The sequence below is a fragment of the Amblyraja radiata genome, chromosome 13, assembly GCF_010909765.2.
Source record: "Amblyraja radiata isolate CabotCenter1 chromosome 13, sAmbRad1.1.pri, whole genome shotgun sequence".
Lineage (NCBI taxonomy): Eukaryota > Metazoa > Chordata > Chondrichthyes > Rajiformes > Rajidae > Amblyraja > Amblyraja radiata.
In genome coordinates this window covers 45,697,358-45,716,662 of record NC_045968.1, presented here as the reverse complement: position 1 = coordinate 45,716,662, position 19,305 = coordinate 45,697,358, and the positions used below count along the sequence as shown (strand labels likewise).

Here is a 19,305-nt window from a genome sequence, read left to right as displayed (position 1 = left end):
CGAGACAAAATCTCCAAAGATTCATTCCCTCCATAGATGTTGACTGATCCGCTGAGTTATTCCAGCATTTAGCTTCCAGTATCTCGCAGTTCCTTGTGTCTCCTTTTAAATCTTTCCTATTTGACCAAGACTTTAGTCATATCTCCTAAATCTGTCCGTTTTCAGGCCCGTGTGAGTCATGTTTAATACTAGTAATATGTGTTAAAAAATAATGTTCCATCTCTGTAATCAGCTGCCTGGTCTTTGCGGCATGCTGCACATCCTGTTGATATCGTTCCCATCATTACACACCAAGGTAGCGATCAAAGATAAGACAAGGTATGGAAAATGAATCTGAACGTTACAAATAGTTCAACAAGTCAAAACAGAAAAATGACAGTCTTTAATTTGCTTTATTACATCAAATTAATTCCATCATCTATATCTTTACAGTGCAGAGACGGGTTTTTTTCACAATTTTATCCAAAAGTACCTTTACCCCCTCTCCCCACCAAAAAAAAACTTGGCTTGACACAAACTAACTGTGCATTTAGTTACACAAAACATTAACCCAACGGCAGTCACAATAAGTACAGGATGGAATTTCATGTTATTCACAATATGTACAACAGGAAAATCCGGTAAATCTTTGTAACTGTTTTCTGGTGAAAAAATAACCCAAACGCATATGACAATCCAGGAAAGAGCAAGGGACGCAAGTGGTCACTTTTCCTCCAATATTTAAGTCTAATTTTGTACAAAATAGAAAATAAATTGCAACTCAACTGGATCTTCAACACAACAATTTTTCAATAGACTTTTACTTGTGAATACCAAGTAGCTCACAAATTAATCTATCCAGTTATATATTCCACTGTAACAAAAAGTTATATACATACATGAGGAAGGGTCTCGACCCGAAACATCGCCTATTTCCTTCTCTCTATACATGCTGCCTCACCCGCTGAGTTTATCCAGCATTTTTGTTTACCTTCGATTTTCCAGCATCTGCAGTTCCTTCTTATACATACATGGAGTCATCATGTATACATGTGCAGCTACAGAGTGTGGGATAAGTCTGCATCTGGCTTATGCATGGTTTTCATGTCATTTCTTTACAATATCATTTGGTGCTTAGGAAATCAAATATGCTGGATGTTTGCTACTTTACAATAAAACTACTTGTTCTTTGTTTCTTTCAAAATTATACTCAGTTTGGTTTCTAACCTTTGCCTCATCTTTCACTATGAGCTTACCTTTCTGCACATTACCACAAAGCAATGAAAATGATATTTTCAATTGCTTTTTGGCTTCAACAAATTTATAGCAATGGACAACATTGAGGAACTTTGGGAGATTAGAGCATTGGAACAAACAAAATATAATTTTTTTAACTTCAAAAGGAAACGGCTAGTTTCTCAATTTCACAGAAATATTTGACCTTTAAACATAATATACTGTTGCCCATACTGTGTGACATACAGCAACCACTCTGGTAAACATGTTAAGTTTCATGTAACATCCCCACATCATTCTAGTCCCAGGAAACACAAAACTCTCTAGATTGGGCCTTTCACATTGCTTTGTAGACAATCCCCTCCACCTGCCGACTATAAAACATATCGGAAGAACGTTGATAGAAAGCAAGTCTTTCATCCTCTCCGTGGCTACTGTCACACTGATTGTATGAAATATTTGTACAAAGAGGCAGATTTATATCTAGACTTTGCTGATGAATTTTCCACATATTCTCACTGTTTTCTGGTAGCGTTCTTTGCAAGTGACTTGGTCCCACTTCGTGAGAACTTGCCCATGGATATGCAACACAGTCAGTGTTCTGTGGTACAGTTTGTGGCTCAGTCTGGCTAATGACAGGTCCAAGTTCCGTACTAAGAGAACGATTAATCTGGTCGACATTTCCAGGTATGGTTGGCGGAGTGACTTCACCCTCTGCCTCGCCTTCATTTTTGTGTTTGGATTCAGTCATCATGTTTGCATGTTGGTCACTTTTGCCGTTTAACAATCCTTCCGAACCCTCACAAGCAGAATATTTTCTTGAGTGCTTCTTCTGGTGCATGCCAAGCGCAGCTGCCGTTTTGCAAATCTTAAAGCATTGGAAACAAACGTGTTCTCTCCCTTCTTGCTGAGCGCGTTTTCTTTCCAAATGTTTTTGCTCATGGTTCTTCTTGGTGCTCAGGTAGAGGAAACGTTTCGGACAAAAGCGGCAGCGGTACCGTTTCTCCCCAGTGTGGATCCGTTCGTGCTTCTTCAGAGTCTCACTCAAAGTGAAGGCTTTGTCACAATGCGCACAAACAAACTCTTTCATGCCCAGGTGAATGCGTTCATGCTTGTGAAGGTTCCCTTGGACGGAAAACCGGCGTCCACAAGTTTCACAGGTGAATGGCTGCTCACCAGTGTGACATCTGAGGTGAGTCTTCAGAGTAGAAGAGTTTGTAAATAACCTTGTGCAGAGAGTGCACGAGTAAGACTTTGTAGCCAAATTCCATTTTAGGTTGCTTTCCATTTCCTCATCGACAGGCTTTATTTTATTATCGAGTCGATTGCTGCTCTCTTGGGATTCATCATCAACGACGTTACCATGAGTAATTTCTTCAGGGATGTCAACATCCTTTTCTTCGGTTGTACTAGATACAGAATCAGGATGAATTTGGTCCTTAGTTCCTCTCTGTTTTTTCCACCTAGACTTCCGCATTTTATGAAACCCTTTAGCTTTCTTTTTTGGCTTGTATGTATAGTATGGTCGCCAGAGTTTGTCATTTGAATCATGATCACTCATTTCATCGCATGTTTCTAAACCTCCTGCGGGATCTGCGATACTTCCAGCAGGATCTGGACAATTGGACGACTTCAGGTTTTGATCTTCATCTTCTTCCATCTTGAAACTTTCAACCACTTTATCTTCTTTTCCTACCATCCATTTTGGCTTCCGACCTTTTCGGCGGAACAGTTTGGAGCCAGAGATGTGTCTTTGTACAACCGCTTTGTCCCCAATTTTCACTGTAATTTGGCAAAGAGGAGCTACCTGGTTGTCTCTGGAGGTTCCCGGGCAGGCAGGCTTCGCAATGTAGGTTTCTGTACGGCTTCCAGCAGAGAAGCTGCTTGATCGGTTCTTGTGCGTAGCCCCAGGTCCTGCCAGTTGTCCACTTCCCACTGCTGATTCTATTGCCTTCCTAAGTCCACTTTTATTCTGCGTTTTAACACCATCTTTCGTTATGCTTTTCCTTGTTTTTGCATCTGAGGAATCACTACTAATATTGGTCTTTGGGCATGTCGGATAACCATCGCTACCAAGCTCTGTACCACCACTGTACGTAATAACAGAAGAAAATGCATTTCCATGCTTGATAACCGATGAAACCCTATTGCTATGCATTATCACAGAGGGAGCTGTATGCCCATAATTAATAACAGAGAGACCTGCTGTATTTACATCAGTGGCCAAGCCTTGTGGTCCATTACCAATACAACGTTTACTGCTACTATTAGCTTCACCTTCTGTTGAAGTCCAAGCAGGTGAGGAAGCATTGTATTGGCAGCCATTTTCTCCAGGCAGGCGAGGTTGTTGTTCTTCTTCACTTGGCCCATCCCGAGTTGATGCAAAATGAAGCGACTGTTCTGAAGGAATGGTCTCTGAAGAGATCAAGTTGTCTTGCAAATTCTCTGAAGTAGATGATGGATTGGTAATCGAAAGGTTACCGAGGTCAACAGGTGCCATATTTTCATCATTTGAAGAAACTCCAGAAACTTGATTACGGTTGAACCTATTTGGACATGATCGAGTGTAGGTTTTGTATGGTCTCTTTTGTAGCTTCATAGGTAGAAGCCTGTACAGTTTGAATGGATACATCTTGGCTCTGTATCCCACATTGGCCGTTTTCCTATTCATGGGAAGACCTGGGTCAATGCCATGATACGCTTTCTGATGTGTTTTCAAAGTATAGTAGGTCATAAAAGTCTCCAAACAAAAGATGCATTGGTACCGCCTCTCACCTGTGTGCCATATTTCATGTTTGGTACGATATTCAGCTAATGCAAATACTTTACTGCAGTAGTGGCAGGGATAGCTTCTCCTCCATGAATGGACATTGGCGTGTCTCTTCAAGCTGGAGAGAGTCACATAGGAGCGCTTGCAAACACTGCAGAAATACAGAATGTGCCCCTCAACAACCTTGACAAAATGTTCTGGGTCCGGTGAGCTGCTGCCTCGCCTTGACCGTACCAAATTTAGTGTGCGCTTGTTGGTATTCTCCGGTTCCGAAGCACAAGACGACATATTTAGATCCTCCTCACTTCTTGCAACTTCATTGTCACTGGAAAAGTTCTCCATGTGCTCCTCTGTAGGACCAGAGTCGGGCAGAACCGTTCCGGGCCCTCTGCAAAGATGCTCGTGTGTCTGGAGCCTCTTGAGGTGAACAAATGGTTTACCACAGTGTCTGCAAGACAGGGGCTTTTCTAACAGGGTTGTGTGGATCTGGGAATGAACATTCAATGAAACTCGAGTGCTAAAAGATCGCGGGCAATACATACAGCTGTAGGCAGCTTGGCTTTCCTTTTCTGGCATAGTTTCAGACGAAACAGCATTAGGCACTGGTTTTGTCACGTTTTCCCTCGCAGGGGAACATTTCTCTGCAGCAGTAACTCCACCGGTAGTTTCCTGCGTATTCAAGGTAGGCTCATTCAATGGATCAGTAAGTGGCAATAAGCCTACTGGACGACCTTCACTTGTGGCTTGTAGTGCATTCAAATTAAACCGCAGAACTTTAAAGTCAGTTGAACTAGTGGCGTGAAGTGGTTGATTTGTCTTGCAAAGTTGGTCTACTGGATAACCATCCTGCCCGGTTCCAGTGCCAGCAGCGTTACAACCATCGCTGCATAAAGGCTTTTCCTTTTCTTCTGAAGGTTCTTGAACACCAGAGTGCCCACCATTTTGCTGAGCTTTTCTGGCGGAGAATACGGCATAGGAATGTTCAGCGAAGGTCTGAGCAGGCTTCTGCTGTGCTCTATTTGTATCCTGGGGAGCACATACCATGGGCAGCTTATCAGATCCTATGGCCTTCTTGTTGCCATTGGCTGTCAAGTCAAGTGGAAAGTACAAGTCGCTGCCATCCTGCAAGTTGAAAATGGAAAATGCATTTGTGATTCGGGGCCCATTAATAGACGGGAAATCTTCACTGCTTTTGTCGCATAGAGAACTGGAGGCCTCGGCTTTCAGGTTATGAAAACCTGTTGATAGGGAGAGGGAAGAGGCAGGAGAAAGTGATCGAGTTGAATTGGATGATGAGCTGCACAGAGCGTCCACAGGCCCAATGTGTTGCTGAGGGAAAGGCGCCAGATTTTCCAGAAATGAAATCCCCAGTCGTTTTCCACCATCCACAAGATCTTTCGCTCGCTCAGACCCTTTGGCCACCACCTTCGCGCTGTAGATGAAATGCAATATTTCTGCAAACACATCTGCCTTGAAGTCAGGCAGTTCAAGGATATGGCCGACCAACCACAACTCTTGGCTTGAAAATAGGTTCTTAAAGTAAGTGCTGGAAGCTGCCAATACATTTTTGTGGGCTTTAAATTTGGTGTCTTCCACGACAATGGTGACATCGCAGAATACACCTTTGGTGCGTTGTTCATTCAAACAACCAAGGACAGTCTGGCTGTGGGAGTTGTCCATAATATCGGTACTTGATGGCATGACAGTCATCTGAAAGGAAAATAAATGAATTTAGTCAGTATTAGAAAGTGAATCCATTTTATCAAAGCGTACATTAACAGATTCATTCATCAAAAGATGCTGCCTGAACAGTTTGAGTTACTCCAGCACTTTGTCTTATACATGAGATTCCAGCATCTGAAGAAGGGTCCCAATCAGAAACATCATCTATCCATGTTCTCTTGGGATGCCTCGTCTCTGGAGAACATGGATAGATGATATTTTGGGTTGGGACTCTTCTTCAGATGCTGGAATCTTGAGTAGATGCTCTGAGTTATTCTAGCACTGTGCCTTTTTTTTGTAAACCAGATCTGCAGTTCCTTCTTCCAGTAGCTGCAGTTCCATCCTAATCGTATATTAGTAGAAACAAATAATTTTGCTATCCAGTGATGTTAATATTCCAGGTGCGGTGCTGTTGCTTTTGCAAACAAAGGTCTTCTCAGTCCCATTATTAAAGTTGCTACATTTTCCAGAGGCAGACTGCTTGTCAACAAGAGTTTGAACTATAAAAATTTACACTCATAACTCATAGGCAAACATAATAGAAATCTACTTGCACTTGGCTTTAGTTGGCGGTTTAGACCATTTTCTTCAGCACAGTTGATATGGGTGTGGACAAAAAGCTGCCTTGACTTTCCATTACACCACTCAAGCTACATTAATTTAAAGCTAATAAAGCTGAATATCGCTGGATGTGGGTATAAAAGCATCTAAGAATGTTATTTGCATTGCATTATATTTAAAATCATCCCAAGATTTAAGTCAACCCATAGGAGAATTGGGGCTATAGTAAGAACATTGTTTTTCATTACTAGATGATCTTTTAAGCAAACGATAGACTGAAGATTTAGACTTTAGAGATACATCGCGGAAACAGGCTCTTTGGCCCACCGTGTCCACACCGACCAGTCATCACTCCGTACACTAGCACTATCCTACACACTAGGAACAATTTATAATTTTACTGAAGCCAATGAACCTATTAACCTGTACATCTTTGGAGTGCGGGAGGAAACTGGAGCGCTCGGAAAAAACCCACAGGGTCACAGGGACAAGGTATAAACTGATGGCTCATCATATGTTAACCCAAATATCTCATTCAAATATTTCTCCTCTCACCTTAAATCTACATCCTCAAGTTCAAGATTCAAGAGGGTTTATTGTCAAGTGTTCCAGGTAGGACAATGAAATTCTTGCTTTGCTTCAGCACAACAGAATTATAGAAGGCATGAATCAATACGGAACAGATCAGTGTGTCCATATACCATTGTATAAATATATACACTCACATGAATAAATAAAACAGATAAAGTGCAAATAAACAGATAATGGGCTATTAATGTTCAGTGTTTAGTTTGAGTTGAGTTCAATCCTGATGGCTGTGGGGAAGCAGCTGTTTCTGAACCTGAACGTTGCAGTCTTCAGACTCCTTTACCTTCTACCTGAAGGTAGCGGGGAGATGAGTGTGTGGCCAGGATGGTGTGGGTCCTTGATGATGCTACCAGCAAGGAGTTTTAGACTCCTTTACACGTGGTAAAAGATTGATCATCCATCCACCTTATCTACACCCCTCGTGATTTTACATATCTCCATAGGATGACCCCTCAGGCTCCTACACTCCAGGGAAAGAAAGTCCCAGCTTATCAAGTCTCTTCTTGTGACTCAAGCTCATCGGCCCTAGTAACATCCAGGTTAATCTTTTCTGCACCTTTTCTAGCTTAGTTTCCTTCCTCTAGCTGGATGACCAGAATCACACACACAACTCCAAGTAGTGGTCACACCAACATCGTGTACAGTTATAACACGACGTCCCAATTCCTGTACTCAATGCACTGACCAATGAAGGCAGACGTGCCAAACACATGCTTCACCACCGTGTCTACATGTGTTACAACCTTCAGGGAACTGAAATTGTGGAACACTGCTAACATTTCAGCGGTCGCTCTGGAAAGGAAGAGAAAATGGTTCAATGTCTTGTCCTCCAAATACCCTATGTTTTGGCCTCCGCAGCCAACTGTGGCAATGAATCCCGCAGATTCACCACCCTCTATCTGAAGAAATGCCTCCTTATCTCCCTTCTAAATGGATGTCCTTTTATTCTGAGGCTGGGCCCCCTGATTCATGACTCTCCATTAAGGAAACATCTTTTCAAAGTCCACTCCATCTAAGCATTTCATTATCCAGTAAGTTTCTGAGATTCCACCCTCAGAGGACATCATTTTAGGGTAAAAGTGAAAAGATTTAATAGGAATCTGGGGGGCACTTTTATTTCACACAAAGTGTGATGGGTGTATGGAACGAGCTGCCAGAGGAGGTACAGTAGGTGAGGCAGGGACTATTGCAATGTTTATGAAACATTTGGACAGTTACATGGCTAGGACAGGTTTAGAGGGATATTGGCCAAACACAGGCAAGTGGGACTAATGCAGATGGGACATGTTGGTCGGTATGGGCAAGTTGGGCCAAAGGGCCTATTTCCATACTGTATGAATCTATGATTCGAAACAAAAAACTTAACCCGAACCTAAAAGGTCATTAGTCCCATTTAACTGAAGGGCTAATTGTCGGTACACCAGCTTCCAACACGTCCCCAACTTCTGCTTATGTGCACAAGAAGAGGTGTTGAGTATCAGAGGACAGACATTGTGCAATAATTGTGGGCAGGATTGAGCTGTGATTCAGACCAATTTTAAAGTTGCTCTTGGATCAGCTTGACAGTCATGCGAATATTAAATATGTGTTTTTCTTGAGGCAGAACGAATGTGGAAGGTGTAGAGAAGGAGGGGGTGGGAGAAGTTAATTACTTTGGTTGCTGTGTCTGGGAATGAACACATCTAAAAAAAAATCAATAATGTTCAGAACCAAAGCAATCTTAGACCAAATGACCGAAAGAAAATGGTGCAGTAAAGTTTTCCTTTAATGCGTATTGGGCTGGTTGGCATTCTGCATCCACCAAAAATGTTTAAAAGATTCGATAAAGTTATTTGAGGATATAACAGGGTGGATAAAATACGAAACAGGTTTGAATTTATGAAGGGTTTCCAATAAGGGTATTCAATAAGGTTAATAGATTGATTAAAAGACCCCCGGCATTGAGGTAATGTATTAACAAAAATAAAGGACAGCTTAACTGATAGGAAATCAGGACAAATGGCCGATTTTAAAGTTAGCAAAATGTACATTTGTAAATCGTTAAGGCCTCAGCATCTCACAGTCTATACTTATAACTTGGATTAGGGGGACATTTGCCAAAAGCACAGTTGCCAGAAGTTGTACTCCAATCATGTCTGATGTACTGACTTGGTGCTGTGTGTATCATTAATGTGAAACCAGTCACAAAAATGACGAAATCCGAGGACAGCTGCTGACTGAATATGTAGATGCAGCATCTTTCAAATGTTACCTCGGAGAGTTTGAAAAAAAGATTTTTCTGAAGCAAGAAATTAACCAAGCAATGCTTTTACTTGAGTTGAATATCCTGGCAACACTTTCTTCTGGAGAGCTTCCTTGACTATTCTGACTGACCCGTCGGTTACTTTATTTAAAGCGAGATGATGTAAAGAAACCAGAACTTAGTTTGGTATCTTTATGAAATAGAATGTTCTGAACAGAGTAGATTGAAATGGGGGGGGCTATTATCAGAAATAGACAGTCATAGATTCATGCAGGTATTTCTGTAAACCATGTCCTGTTCTATACTAACCCATTTAGACTTTACTTTAGAAACAGGCCCTATGGCCCATCGAGTCCATGCCAACCAGTGATCACCCTATACACTTGCACTATCTTACACACCGAGGACAATTTACAATTTTACCGAAGCCAATTAACCTACAAACCTGTACATATTTGGAGTGTGGGAGGAAACCGGAGCACCCGGAGAAAACCCACAGTCACAGAGAGAACGTACAAACTCTGTACAGGCAGCACCCGTAGTTAGTATTGAGCCTGGGGTCTCTGGCGCTGTAAGGCAGCAACTCTACTGCGCCTCTGTGCCGCTCCAAAATTGTTCATTTACCAGCAATTGATCCTTGGCAATTTATGTGAGTTCTACACTTAAGCCACTACACACACACGCAAATAGTCTTCAACTCAGCGAAAATATATCCAATAACACGCATGAACCCATATTTCATTTCAATGCATGTTAATTGGCCTTTGGTCTCAGGAAACCATCATTCCCTTTTTACACAGGTTTATGTGCATTCTCTGAAGAGGGCGAATAGTCCACAATTATAAATTCAAAGGAGGTTCTGGTGACTTCTCCTGTTATGGCAAGTCCAAGTAGTTCTCCTAAAAAGTGATATTTGCATCCTTGCGAAACCTTGCATTGTAGAAAGTTGTGTTACAAAAACAATTGTGTCAATGGGTCACCATTTTATTTCGGTCATTTGGTCTACAGTTGCATTGGTTCTGAACAGTATTGATTTTTTTTTACATGTGTTCATTCCCAGACACAGCAACCGATGTAATTAATTTCCCCCACCCTCTCCTTCTCTACATCTTCCACATTCATTCTGCCCCAAGAAAAACACATTGGAAAAAAAAAACATAGTTTTAAAAATACTTATTTTTAAAATCCTGTAGGGTGGGGAGAGACAACTCTTTCATCCCTAACTATGGGGAAATGCTTTATAAGTATTTTTAATACCTAATGTATACGTTTTTTTTTTCCCCAATGTGTTTTTCTTGGGGCATAAAGGCATTTTCCCCCATAAAGAGAACTCTTTAGTCCTTAGATTTAAAACATTGATGTTGAAGAAGTAGGTATTTTTGCTCTCTGATTCCACATGTAACACCCCTACTCACATGACAACTCATTACAATGAATATGAAATGGTTTCATTTCTTTAACCAGGCACGAGTCAAATCTGTCAATTCTTTTAACATCTGTTTGCATACCCGTTAAAGCACCAAATTCTTCTGGGTCTGATTGTAATTTCAGAGGTAGTCAGTAGGAAATGCATGTTCACCGGATTTAACACATTTTCCCATCCAACAGAGTTTTCATGCAGCTGCTTTTGGAACATTTGCAATGGCATTCTGTTTGGAACCCCTGTATTCTGTTGTACGGTGGTACAAGTATTGTCCAGCTTGGCATTTTTGCCACTGCTGTAGTAGGCATCGTTTATTTGGGACTTGATACGACTCTTAAATGGTTTATGAATTTGCCAGGTAAAAATAATGTAAATTATTGACTCTCAATACTGTTTGGAAAGTCTTCTTCTCAATTTTATACTCTCACAAGGAGCAAGTATAAAGTGAAAGTAATAGGTTTAATTTGCCCATAAGCACCATAACCTGATGGATCACTTGCTTATTTCAACTGGTACATTGTTTGTTAATAAATGAGAGTTAAACGGTGCCTATCGGTCAGTGCATTCATCGCACACACTTAGTCACTCCTTATTCCTATCCTCTTTACAATGGGTAACACTATATTATAACCACTCTGGACAAAACTATGTACAATACTGTACTACCTGCTTTATCTCTGGTGGATCTATGGACAAGCAGATTGCGGATAGCTTCCATTCTACACTGGCAGGAGGCCAATGGCATTAGACTTCAAGGCAAGATACTGTATTTTAAGTTACAAATTGCACGCAATTGGTTTGCTTTCACTTCACTTTATGCTTATGTAATCTCAAGAACACTTCCTTCAAAACCAGAACTTGTTCTTCTCTGTGCTTGTGGTATTCAACAGGCCATCTTGATACACAAGCAATGATTCATTCCTTGCCAGATTCCATCCACAGCGACCTACAAAACTCTGGTCAAAATCTCAACTGCAAGGGTTTTTTTTCAAGTAGGAGTAAACTCATTTGTGAGTGTTGGTGGTCAAGTACTGGAAACAAGCTTTATCAATATTCAATAGACATGGGAGGGGTATTATCTTTGTGTAAAAGTCTTAAATTGAGGGAAATAGATACTGATCCTCACATACAGCTCGATTTTGTGCATCTCTGCAGTCTCCGTAAAGTCAAACAATTTTGTCTACCTTTCCCACAATCATTATTGTCACATCTCGTACAGGGCAATTTCCCCAGGCAATCAATATGTCATTGCCTATCCAATTTCATCTCAACTTGATTCTTTGGAGAATGTGGGATTAGGCTGGGTTTAGAGCATTTCCGTTTTGCATCAGCCCCGATATAAATGCATGGATTGTACTCTGTTTTGCAAGTAGAGCCCTCTTCACAGGGCCACCTCCAGGCTCCGTGCTCCGTCCCCTGCTGTACTCACTCTAGATCCATGACTGTGTAGCCAGCCACGGTTACAACCCCATCTTTAAATTTGCCAAAGACACCACTGTTATTGGACGAATTACAGGTAATGATGAGCTTAGGAGAGAGATCGATCGTCTGATTGAATGGTGCCAAAACAACAACATTGCTGTCAGCGTCAGTATAACCAAGAAGCTGATTGTTGACTTTAGAAGAGGAAGGCCGAAGATGCACAAACCTATCTTGGTTGACGGATTGGTGGTGGAGAGGCAACAACTTGATCCTGAGAGTGCGTATCTCTGACGATCTGTCCTGAGCCCAGCACATTCATGCAATCTTAAACCAAGCCCACCAAGTCTTTTACTCCCTTTGATGATTGAGGAAACTCTACATGTTGACAACTTCTACAGGTGCACAGTAGACAGCATGTTGACTGATTGCATCACAGCCTGCTTCGGCAACTCAGACGTCCAGGAATGAAGATTACACAAAGTGGATACCTCCCAGTCCATCACGGTGACTACCCTCCCCACCAACAAAGGTGTTTATAGGTGGCGCTGCCACAAAAAGCTGCCTGCATCATCAGATACCCACACCAACCTGGCCACACTCTCATTTTCCTCCTGCCTTTGGTAAGAAGGTACAAGAGTTTGAAAACCATGACCTCCAGATTCAGGAACAGTTTCTTCCCAACTCTTGAACAGGCTCTTGAACACTGCAAACACAAACTAAACGACAAACTACTTTGGTACTTCAGCTTTGGTCTTACACTAATAGTGAGGTTATCTTTTAATTTATTGAACTTTCTTTTGTTTATTATGTTATCTATGAATACTGTGTTCACAGACCTGTTATCCTGCTGCAAGTAAGAATGTCATTGTTGTCTTTTTGATACACATGACAATTAAACACTCTGGACTCCAGCAGTTTTTAAATATAATCACACCTATCTGACGTGTGCAATTTGAAAGCAACAGTGTTGACACTTAATTCGATTTAGATTAAGTTGCTGCAGCTAGTCTGTAGACAGTGGCCAAAGTTCTGAGCCGGTTATCTCACAGTGGAGTTGAAATCAGGATGGCCATCCAAGAATCAAAACCCTGTGATTAATTCTCCATAAAATATTACAAATAGTAAACTTATAATGCTTGACTATATAAATGTAAGTTCAACATCCCAGTGATCAGCTCAGCCCATGTTTCCATTATACATCACAACCCAACTCACTAAACAAAGTTAAATTGTCCTCAGGTAAGACACAAAATGCTGGAGTATGTCAGCGAGTCAGGCAGCATCACTGGAGAACATGGATAGGTGATGTTTTGGGCTAGAACCCTTCTTCAGACTGATCTTCAGAAGGATCCTGACCCAAAATGTCTCCTATCCATATTCTCCAGAGATGCTGCCCGACCCGCTGAGTTACTCCAGTATGTTGTGTCTTTCATTGGTAAGCCAGCAACAGCATTGACACTAACAGACAATAGACAATATTCAATAGACAATAGGTCCAGGAGTAGGCCATGCGGCCCTTCGAGCCAGCACCGCCATTCATGTGATCATGGCTGATCATTCCCAATCAGTACCCTGTTTCTGCCTTCTCCCCATATCCCCTGACTCCACTATCTTTAAGAGCCCTATCTAGCTCTCTTGAAAGTATCCAGAGAACCGGCCTCCACTGCCCTCTGAGGCAGAGAATTCCACAGACTCACAACTCTCTGTGAGAAAAAGTGTTTCCTCGTCTCCATTCTAAATGACTTACCCCTTATTCTTATTGGGCAGCAACTCCACTGCTGTGGCACCATGCCGCCCAATTCATTTGCTTTAATGAATACAACAATCTATTTAGTTTCTCACCAGGATAATTCTTGAGCTTATTCATACATCCCCGAGGCTCCCGATGCAACTAGTCAGGCAGCCACATTGGCTCACTGCCATTCAACAATGACACAGCTTAACTTGGTGTGTGCAATGTTCCAGTGATAAGTCAATGCTGCTGACCATGCCATATGGGCTTGCTGTATACTGCCTATACACATGAAGACTTTATTCAAAGAAGATTCTGTGCAGAGAGCTACAGAAAGCAACCCTGGAAAAATCAGTTTAGTTCTATAAACAAACACCTGCCTTGCAAAAGTAATACATATTAAATTGTCAAGCTTCTGCTACAGATTTAAACAAGGTGATAGCAGTATGTCCCCACACATAGATACACAGAGAGTATTGGTCTGTCAACTTAAGGAGCAATATACTTACATTGGAGGTGATTCAGAGTAGGTTCATTGGAATGATACCTGGGAGGAAGGGATTGTTTAGTTTAGTGATACAACGTGGAAACAGGCCCTTCGGCCCACCGAGTCTGCGCCAACCCACGATCGCTCGTACACTAATTCTATGTTATCCCAGTTTCACATCCTACACATTAGGGGCAGTTTACAGAAGCCAATTAGCCTATAAACCTGTGTAGGAAGGAACTGAAGATGCTAGTTTACTCCAAAGATCGACAGAATGCTGGAGTAATTCAGCAGGACAGGCAGCATCTCTGGGGTGAAGGAATGGGTGACATTTCGGGTCGAGAGGGGTTCGAGAAGAAGGGTCTCGACCCGAAATGTCATCCATTCATTCTCATACCCATTTCTCTCCAGAGATGCTGCCTGTCCCCGTTGAGTTACCACAGCATTTTGTGTCTATCTTAACCTACAAACCTGCATGTCTTTGGAGTGTGGAAGGAAACTGGGGCAAACCCACGCTGTCACAGGGAGAAAGTACAAACTCAGTCAGACAGCACCCGTAGTCAGTATCAAACCTGGGTCTCTGACGCTGTAAGACAGCAACTTTATTGCTGCGCCACTGTGCTACCTTGTCTTATTGAGTTATATTGTCTTATGAGAATAATCCAAGCAGATTTTTGGACCAGGATTATGATAGTGATAAACCGGCAAGAAAATGGAGGTGAAATTCAGATTAGCCTTGAACTGGCAGAACTATACAACAGGCTCGACTCCTGCTCCTTATGTTCATCAAATAGCTCTGGGAACAAAAATTCAAACGAAGCAAGACAACATAGAATGCAATTCTATATTTGAATGGGAAGTTACAATGTGCTTCCACAGCTCTTGGGGAGAGGCAGAACCCAGGTCAGCCCACTGGAATGTGTGAGTGGGTGGCAGGTTGGTAGCTGAGAAATAAGGGAAGGGACTGATGAACAACAGCTGCTAAGCATTGCAGTTGTGCTTGTATTACAATCTCAATTCAACATTGTCACATACAGTTCTCCAATGCAATTATTCAGCTTCCATTTTTATATTCCTTGCTGCATCACCAAAGTTAAAAGCATCTTAAAGCTGCTAGCTTTTAGTGACAAGAATGTGTAATATTTCTATTACAATTTAAAATGTCAATACACCTTGCATTTGTTGTCACTGGCTGAGCTGCTCACTGCTTGTGCAATGGAGCTCCTTCAAAACTCACATTTTTGGTGGGCTATCAATATTCTGCCAGTTTATAAAGAACAATTTCAGCCAAACTCAATAATTCCCTTTCTGACCCAGTCTTTTGAGAAAACTCTGGAGCAGATTTTTGGAGCGTGGTGATGATGAAGTCAGGAAAATGGAGGCCAAGATCAGATCAGCCTTACACTAACTGAATCACACAGCAGGCTCAAGGGGTTGTGTGGCCCACTCCTGGCTGCATCAGACATTTTCTGAGCTATGGTCAGAAAAACATACTTCATTGTGGCTAACAATTGTACCAAAACAAAATACCAGGCATGTTTAAAATCAAATTAAAAACAAGAAATTGCAGTAAGTGCTTAGCATGTCAAACAATGCAGGCGGAGAGAGAAAAAGTTAATTCTTCAGGTTAGTAACATTACCTGTAATTACGATAAGCTGCCCTACTGAGAAAGATGTTGCCTTACTTGCGCGGCGTCTTTCTGCATCTTCTATTTGATTGCAAGATTTATATTTACAAGAGCATTTAAAAAAACAACATTCTGGCGAATCACATTATGTCCTATGTTTCCTATGAAAACAACATATATGTGGCCTTGGATTTAACACTGTAATATTTTCTACTATTATTCCAGTTCAAAGCCTGCCTAGAAGTTCACACCATCCTACCTTTCTAATACAAATTAATAATAACACCAATAAACACAGTTTCCAAGCAGTGTGACTTTCCCATCATGGTAATTTAAACTACAACATTTCACCAAAGAAAATGACCAGCGTACATGGAAGAGATCTTACAAATGATGAAACAGCCCTTTTTTAAAAGGACACGATCCCACCATTGGAAGCTGAATTGTTTTTCCCACATAATGGCCAATAACAATAGCGTCACATTTCACCTGCATTTTAAAGCCGCTCAGAGATTATGGTTTTCAGATTCGAGCCATTCCAGAAACTATTGGCAGCACCAGGATGCAAGGACACTGCGGTCCTTCAGTCCCAAGTTCTCCTCCCAGCAAGGCCATTGTGTTCGCATGTGCACACACACACACAAATCACATGGGCAACACACACGCACAAAGCACACACACACGGGCAACACACACGGGCAACGCACGCACACACGGGCAACAAACACACACACGGGCAACACACACACACACACACACACGGGCAACAAACACACACACGGGCAACACACACACATGGGCAACGCACGCACACACGGGCAACAAACACACACACACGGGCAACAAACACACACACACGGGCAACACACACACATGGGCAACAAACACACACACACGGGCAACACACACACATACACACACGGGCAACAAACACACACACACACGGGCAACACACACACATACACACACGGGCAACGAACACACACACACACGGGCAACAAACACACACACGGGCAACGCACACACGGGCAACACACACACACACGGGCAACACACACACACACTTGCTGCCCCCACTGGTCCCCGACAGGCCCCGCCTGAAGCCGTCCCCCTACCTCGGGTGCAAGATGCTCCCCCCTCCCGCACCGGCCCCAACAGCCCCCTCCTGAAGAAAACAAGTGATGCAACACATACATACCTGCCCTCCCACCCCACACCCCCACACCCCTCCCGCACACCCCCCTCCCCCCACACCATGCACTCCCCCCCACCTCCACCCCCATGCCCACACATCCCCACTCCCCTCCCACGAATGAAGAGGAAGGGGGGGGGGGGGGAAGAGAGAGTGCTGGGAGATGAGGGGAAATGAGCCACGCCGGCGCAGTTAGGGGCTATGGGTGAGTGGTGGAATATTGGTTTGGGGGGAACGGGTTGTGTTGGGGGAACGGGTTGTGTTGGGGGACCAGGCCTCCCGTGTGACTGGGACCCAACGGGTCCCACTTAGTCTTCACTGATAAAATTGAAGGCACGGCCATGTCATGTTGTGTTATTCTTTAGCACAAGTCAGAGATATACCTATATACCAGGCTATCATTTCACCACTAACTTCCATCCGGCACTCAAATACACCTGGACCACTTCAGACACTTCCCTAATATTTCTAAACCTCACTATCTCCATCACAGGGGATAGACTTCTGACCGACATGTACTATAAACCCACTGACTCCCACGGCTAGGCTACACTTCTTCCCACCCCGCTTCTTGTAAGGACTCCATCACCTACTCCCAATTCCTCAGTCTACACTGCTCCCAGGATGAGGTGTTCCACACCAGGGCATCAGAAATGTCCTCATTCTTCAGGGAACGGGGGTTCTCCTCCCCCACTATAGATGAGGCTTGCACTAGGGTCTCTTCAATACCCCGTAACACTGCTCTCTCTCCCCATCCGCCCCCACTCGTAACAAGGGCAGAGTCCCCCTAATCCTCACCTTCCACCCTACTAGCCGTCACATACAACAAATAGTCCTCCGTCATTTTCACCACCTCCACAAAGACCGCACCCTCCGTAACTCCCTGGTCACCCGTACCACCCCCCCCCCCCCGGGCACTATCCCCTGCAACCGCAAGTGATGTACCCCCCCCCCCCTCGATTCCATTCAAGGACCCAAGCATTCGTTCCAGGTGCGACAGAGGCTCACCTGCACCTCCTCCAACCTCATCTATTGCATCCGCTGCTTTAGATGTCAGCTGATCTACATCGGCGAGACCAAGTGTAGGCTTGGCAATCGTTTCGCCGAACACATCAGCTCGGTCCGCAATAATCAATCTGATCTCCCGGTGGTTCAGCACTTCAACTCCTTCTCCCATTCCGAATCCGACCTTTCTATCCTCGGCCTCCTCCATGGCCAGAGTGAATACCACCGGAAATTGGAGGAGCAGCACCTCATATTGCGCTTGGGTAGTTTACACCCCAACGGCATGAACATTGACTTCTCCAATTTCCTGTAGCCCTTATCGTCTCTTCCTCAGCTCTCCCTCAGCCCTCTGGCTCCTCCTCTTCCTTTCTTCTTCCCCCCTCCCCCCCCCCCCCCCCACCCTACATCAGTCTGAAGAAGGGTTTCAGCCCGAAACGTTGCCTATTTCCTTCACTCCATAGATGCTGCCGCACCCGCTGAGTTTCTCCAGCACTTTTGTCTACCTTCGATTTGCCAGCATCTGCAGTTCCTTCTTAAACACTTTGTCTCTAAACTAAATATGATCTGGTGCCAGGAAAACATTTCCCTTAACTATTTAAAAATGTAGGCTGCCAAAGTCTGGTTAACTTTCATAATGGGACAAAATTCAGGGTTTCAGCTCTTTAATTTTGTATAAATTACCAGAGTACATGGAACAAAGCTCACGTGGCAGTTGTTTGACCTCTGACATAAAGAGCACCAGACCAACTTTGTTAGATAAGAATAAAATGCATATACATATAGGGAAATATTTTAAATGCTTTCCAAAGTGAGTTTTAAAAGGTTAATTACCTTTCAGTCAGATACATATCTGCAGCAGAGTCTTAACACTGAATGTTGACAATAGTGATAAAAATTAGCTTCACTGCTTTATTTGAGTGGGCGTCAAACTCATCTATGTGACTATTCATTTGGCCTGGATATTGATTCAAAATTGTTACCAGACTTATTTGAATTCTGTTGCTGGCGAATCTATTCAAATTTCAAACAGTCAGATCCCGGTATTGCCAGTCAATTGTCAATGGTATAACAGAACACAAAGTGCTGGGGGAACTTGGCAGATCAGGCAGAATCTGTGGAGGAACTGGACAGGTGACATTTCGGAGAAAGAAATAACTACAGATGCTGGTTAATTCAAATGGTTTGAATCAGGACCCTTCTTCAGTCTGAAAAAGGGTTCTGATTCAAAATGTCGCCTGTTCATCCCCTCCACAGATGTTGCCGTTGAGTTCCTCCAACACTGTTTTTTGCTCAAAATTCCAGCATTAAGGCAAGGGGG

At 43.0% G+C, this 19,305-nt stretch overlaps 1 protein-coding gene across 6 annotated transcripts in view; it reads right to left on the bottom strand.

Moving 5' to 3' along the window:
• Positions 1-364: 364 nt before the first annotated feature.
• The window catches only part of zbtb38 (zinc finger and BTB domain containing 38), a 41,291-nt gene continuing 22,350 nt past the window's right edge, over positions 365-19,305 (bottom strand). For 4 of the 6 annotated variants that reach the window (XM_033031945.1, XM_033031948.1, XM_033031943.1 and 1 more), the window contains one exon: positions 365-5,695. In XM_033031945.1, the coding sequence (XP_032887836.1) occupies positions 1,553-5,695 (4,143 nt within the window). In that variant the 3' untranslated portion in view covers positions 365-1,552. Of the gene's footprint in view, positions 5,696-7,541; positions 7,633-14,184; positions 14,223-19,305 lie in introns of those variants that run through there. The other 2 variants (XM_033031946.1, XM_033031944.1) reach the window with 2 other exon arrangements.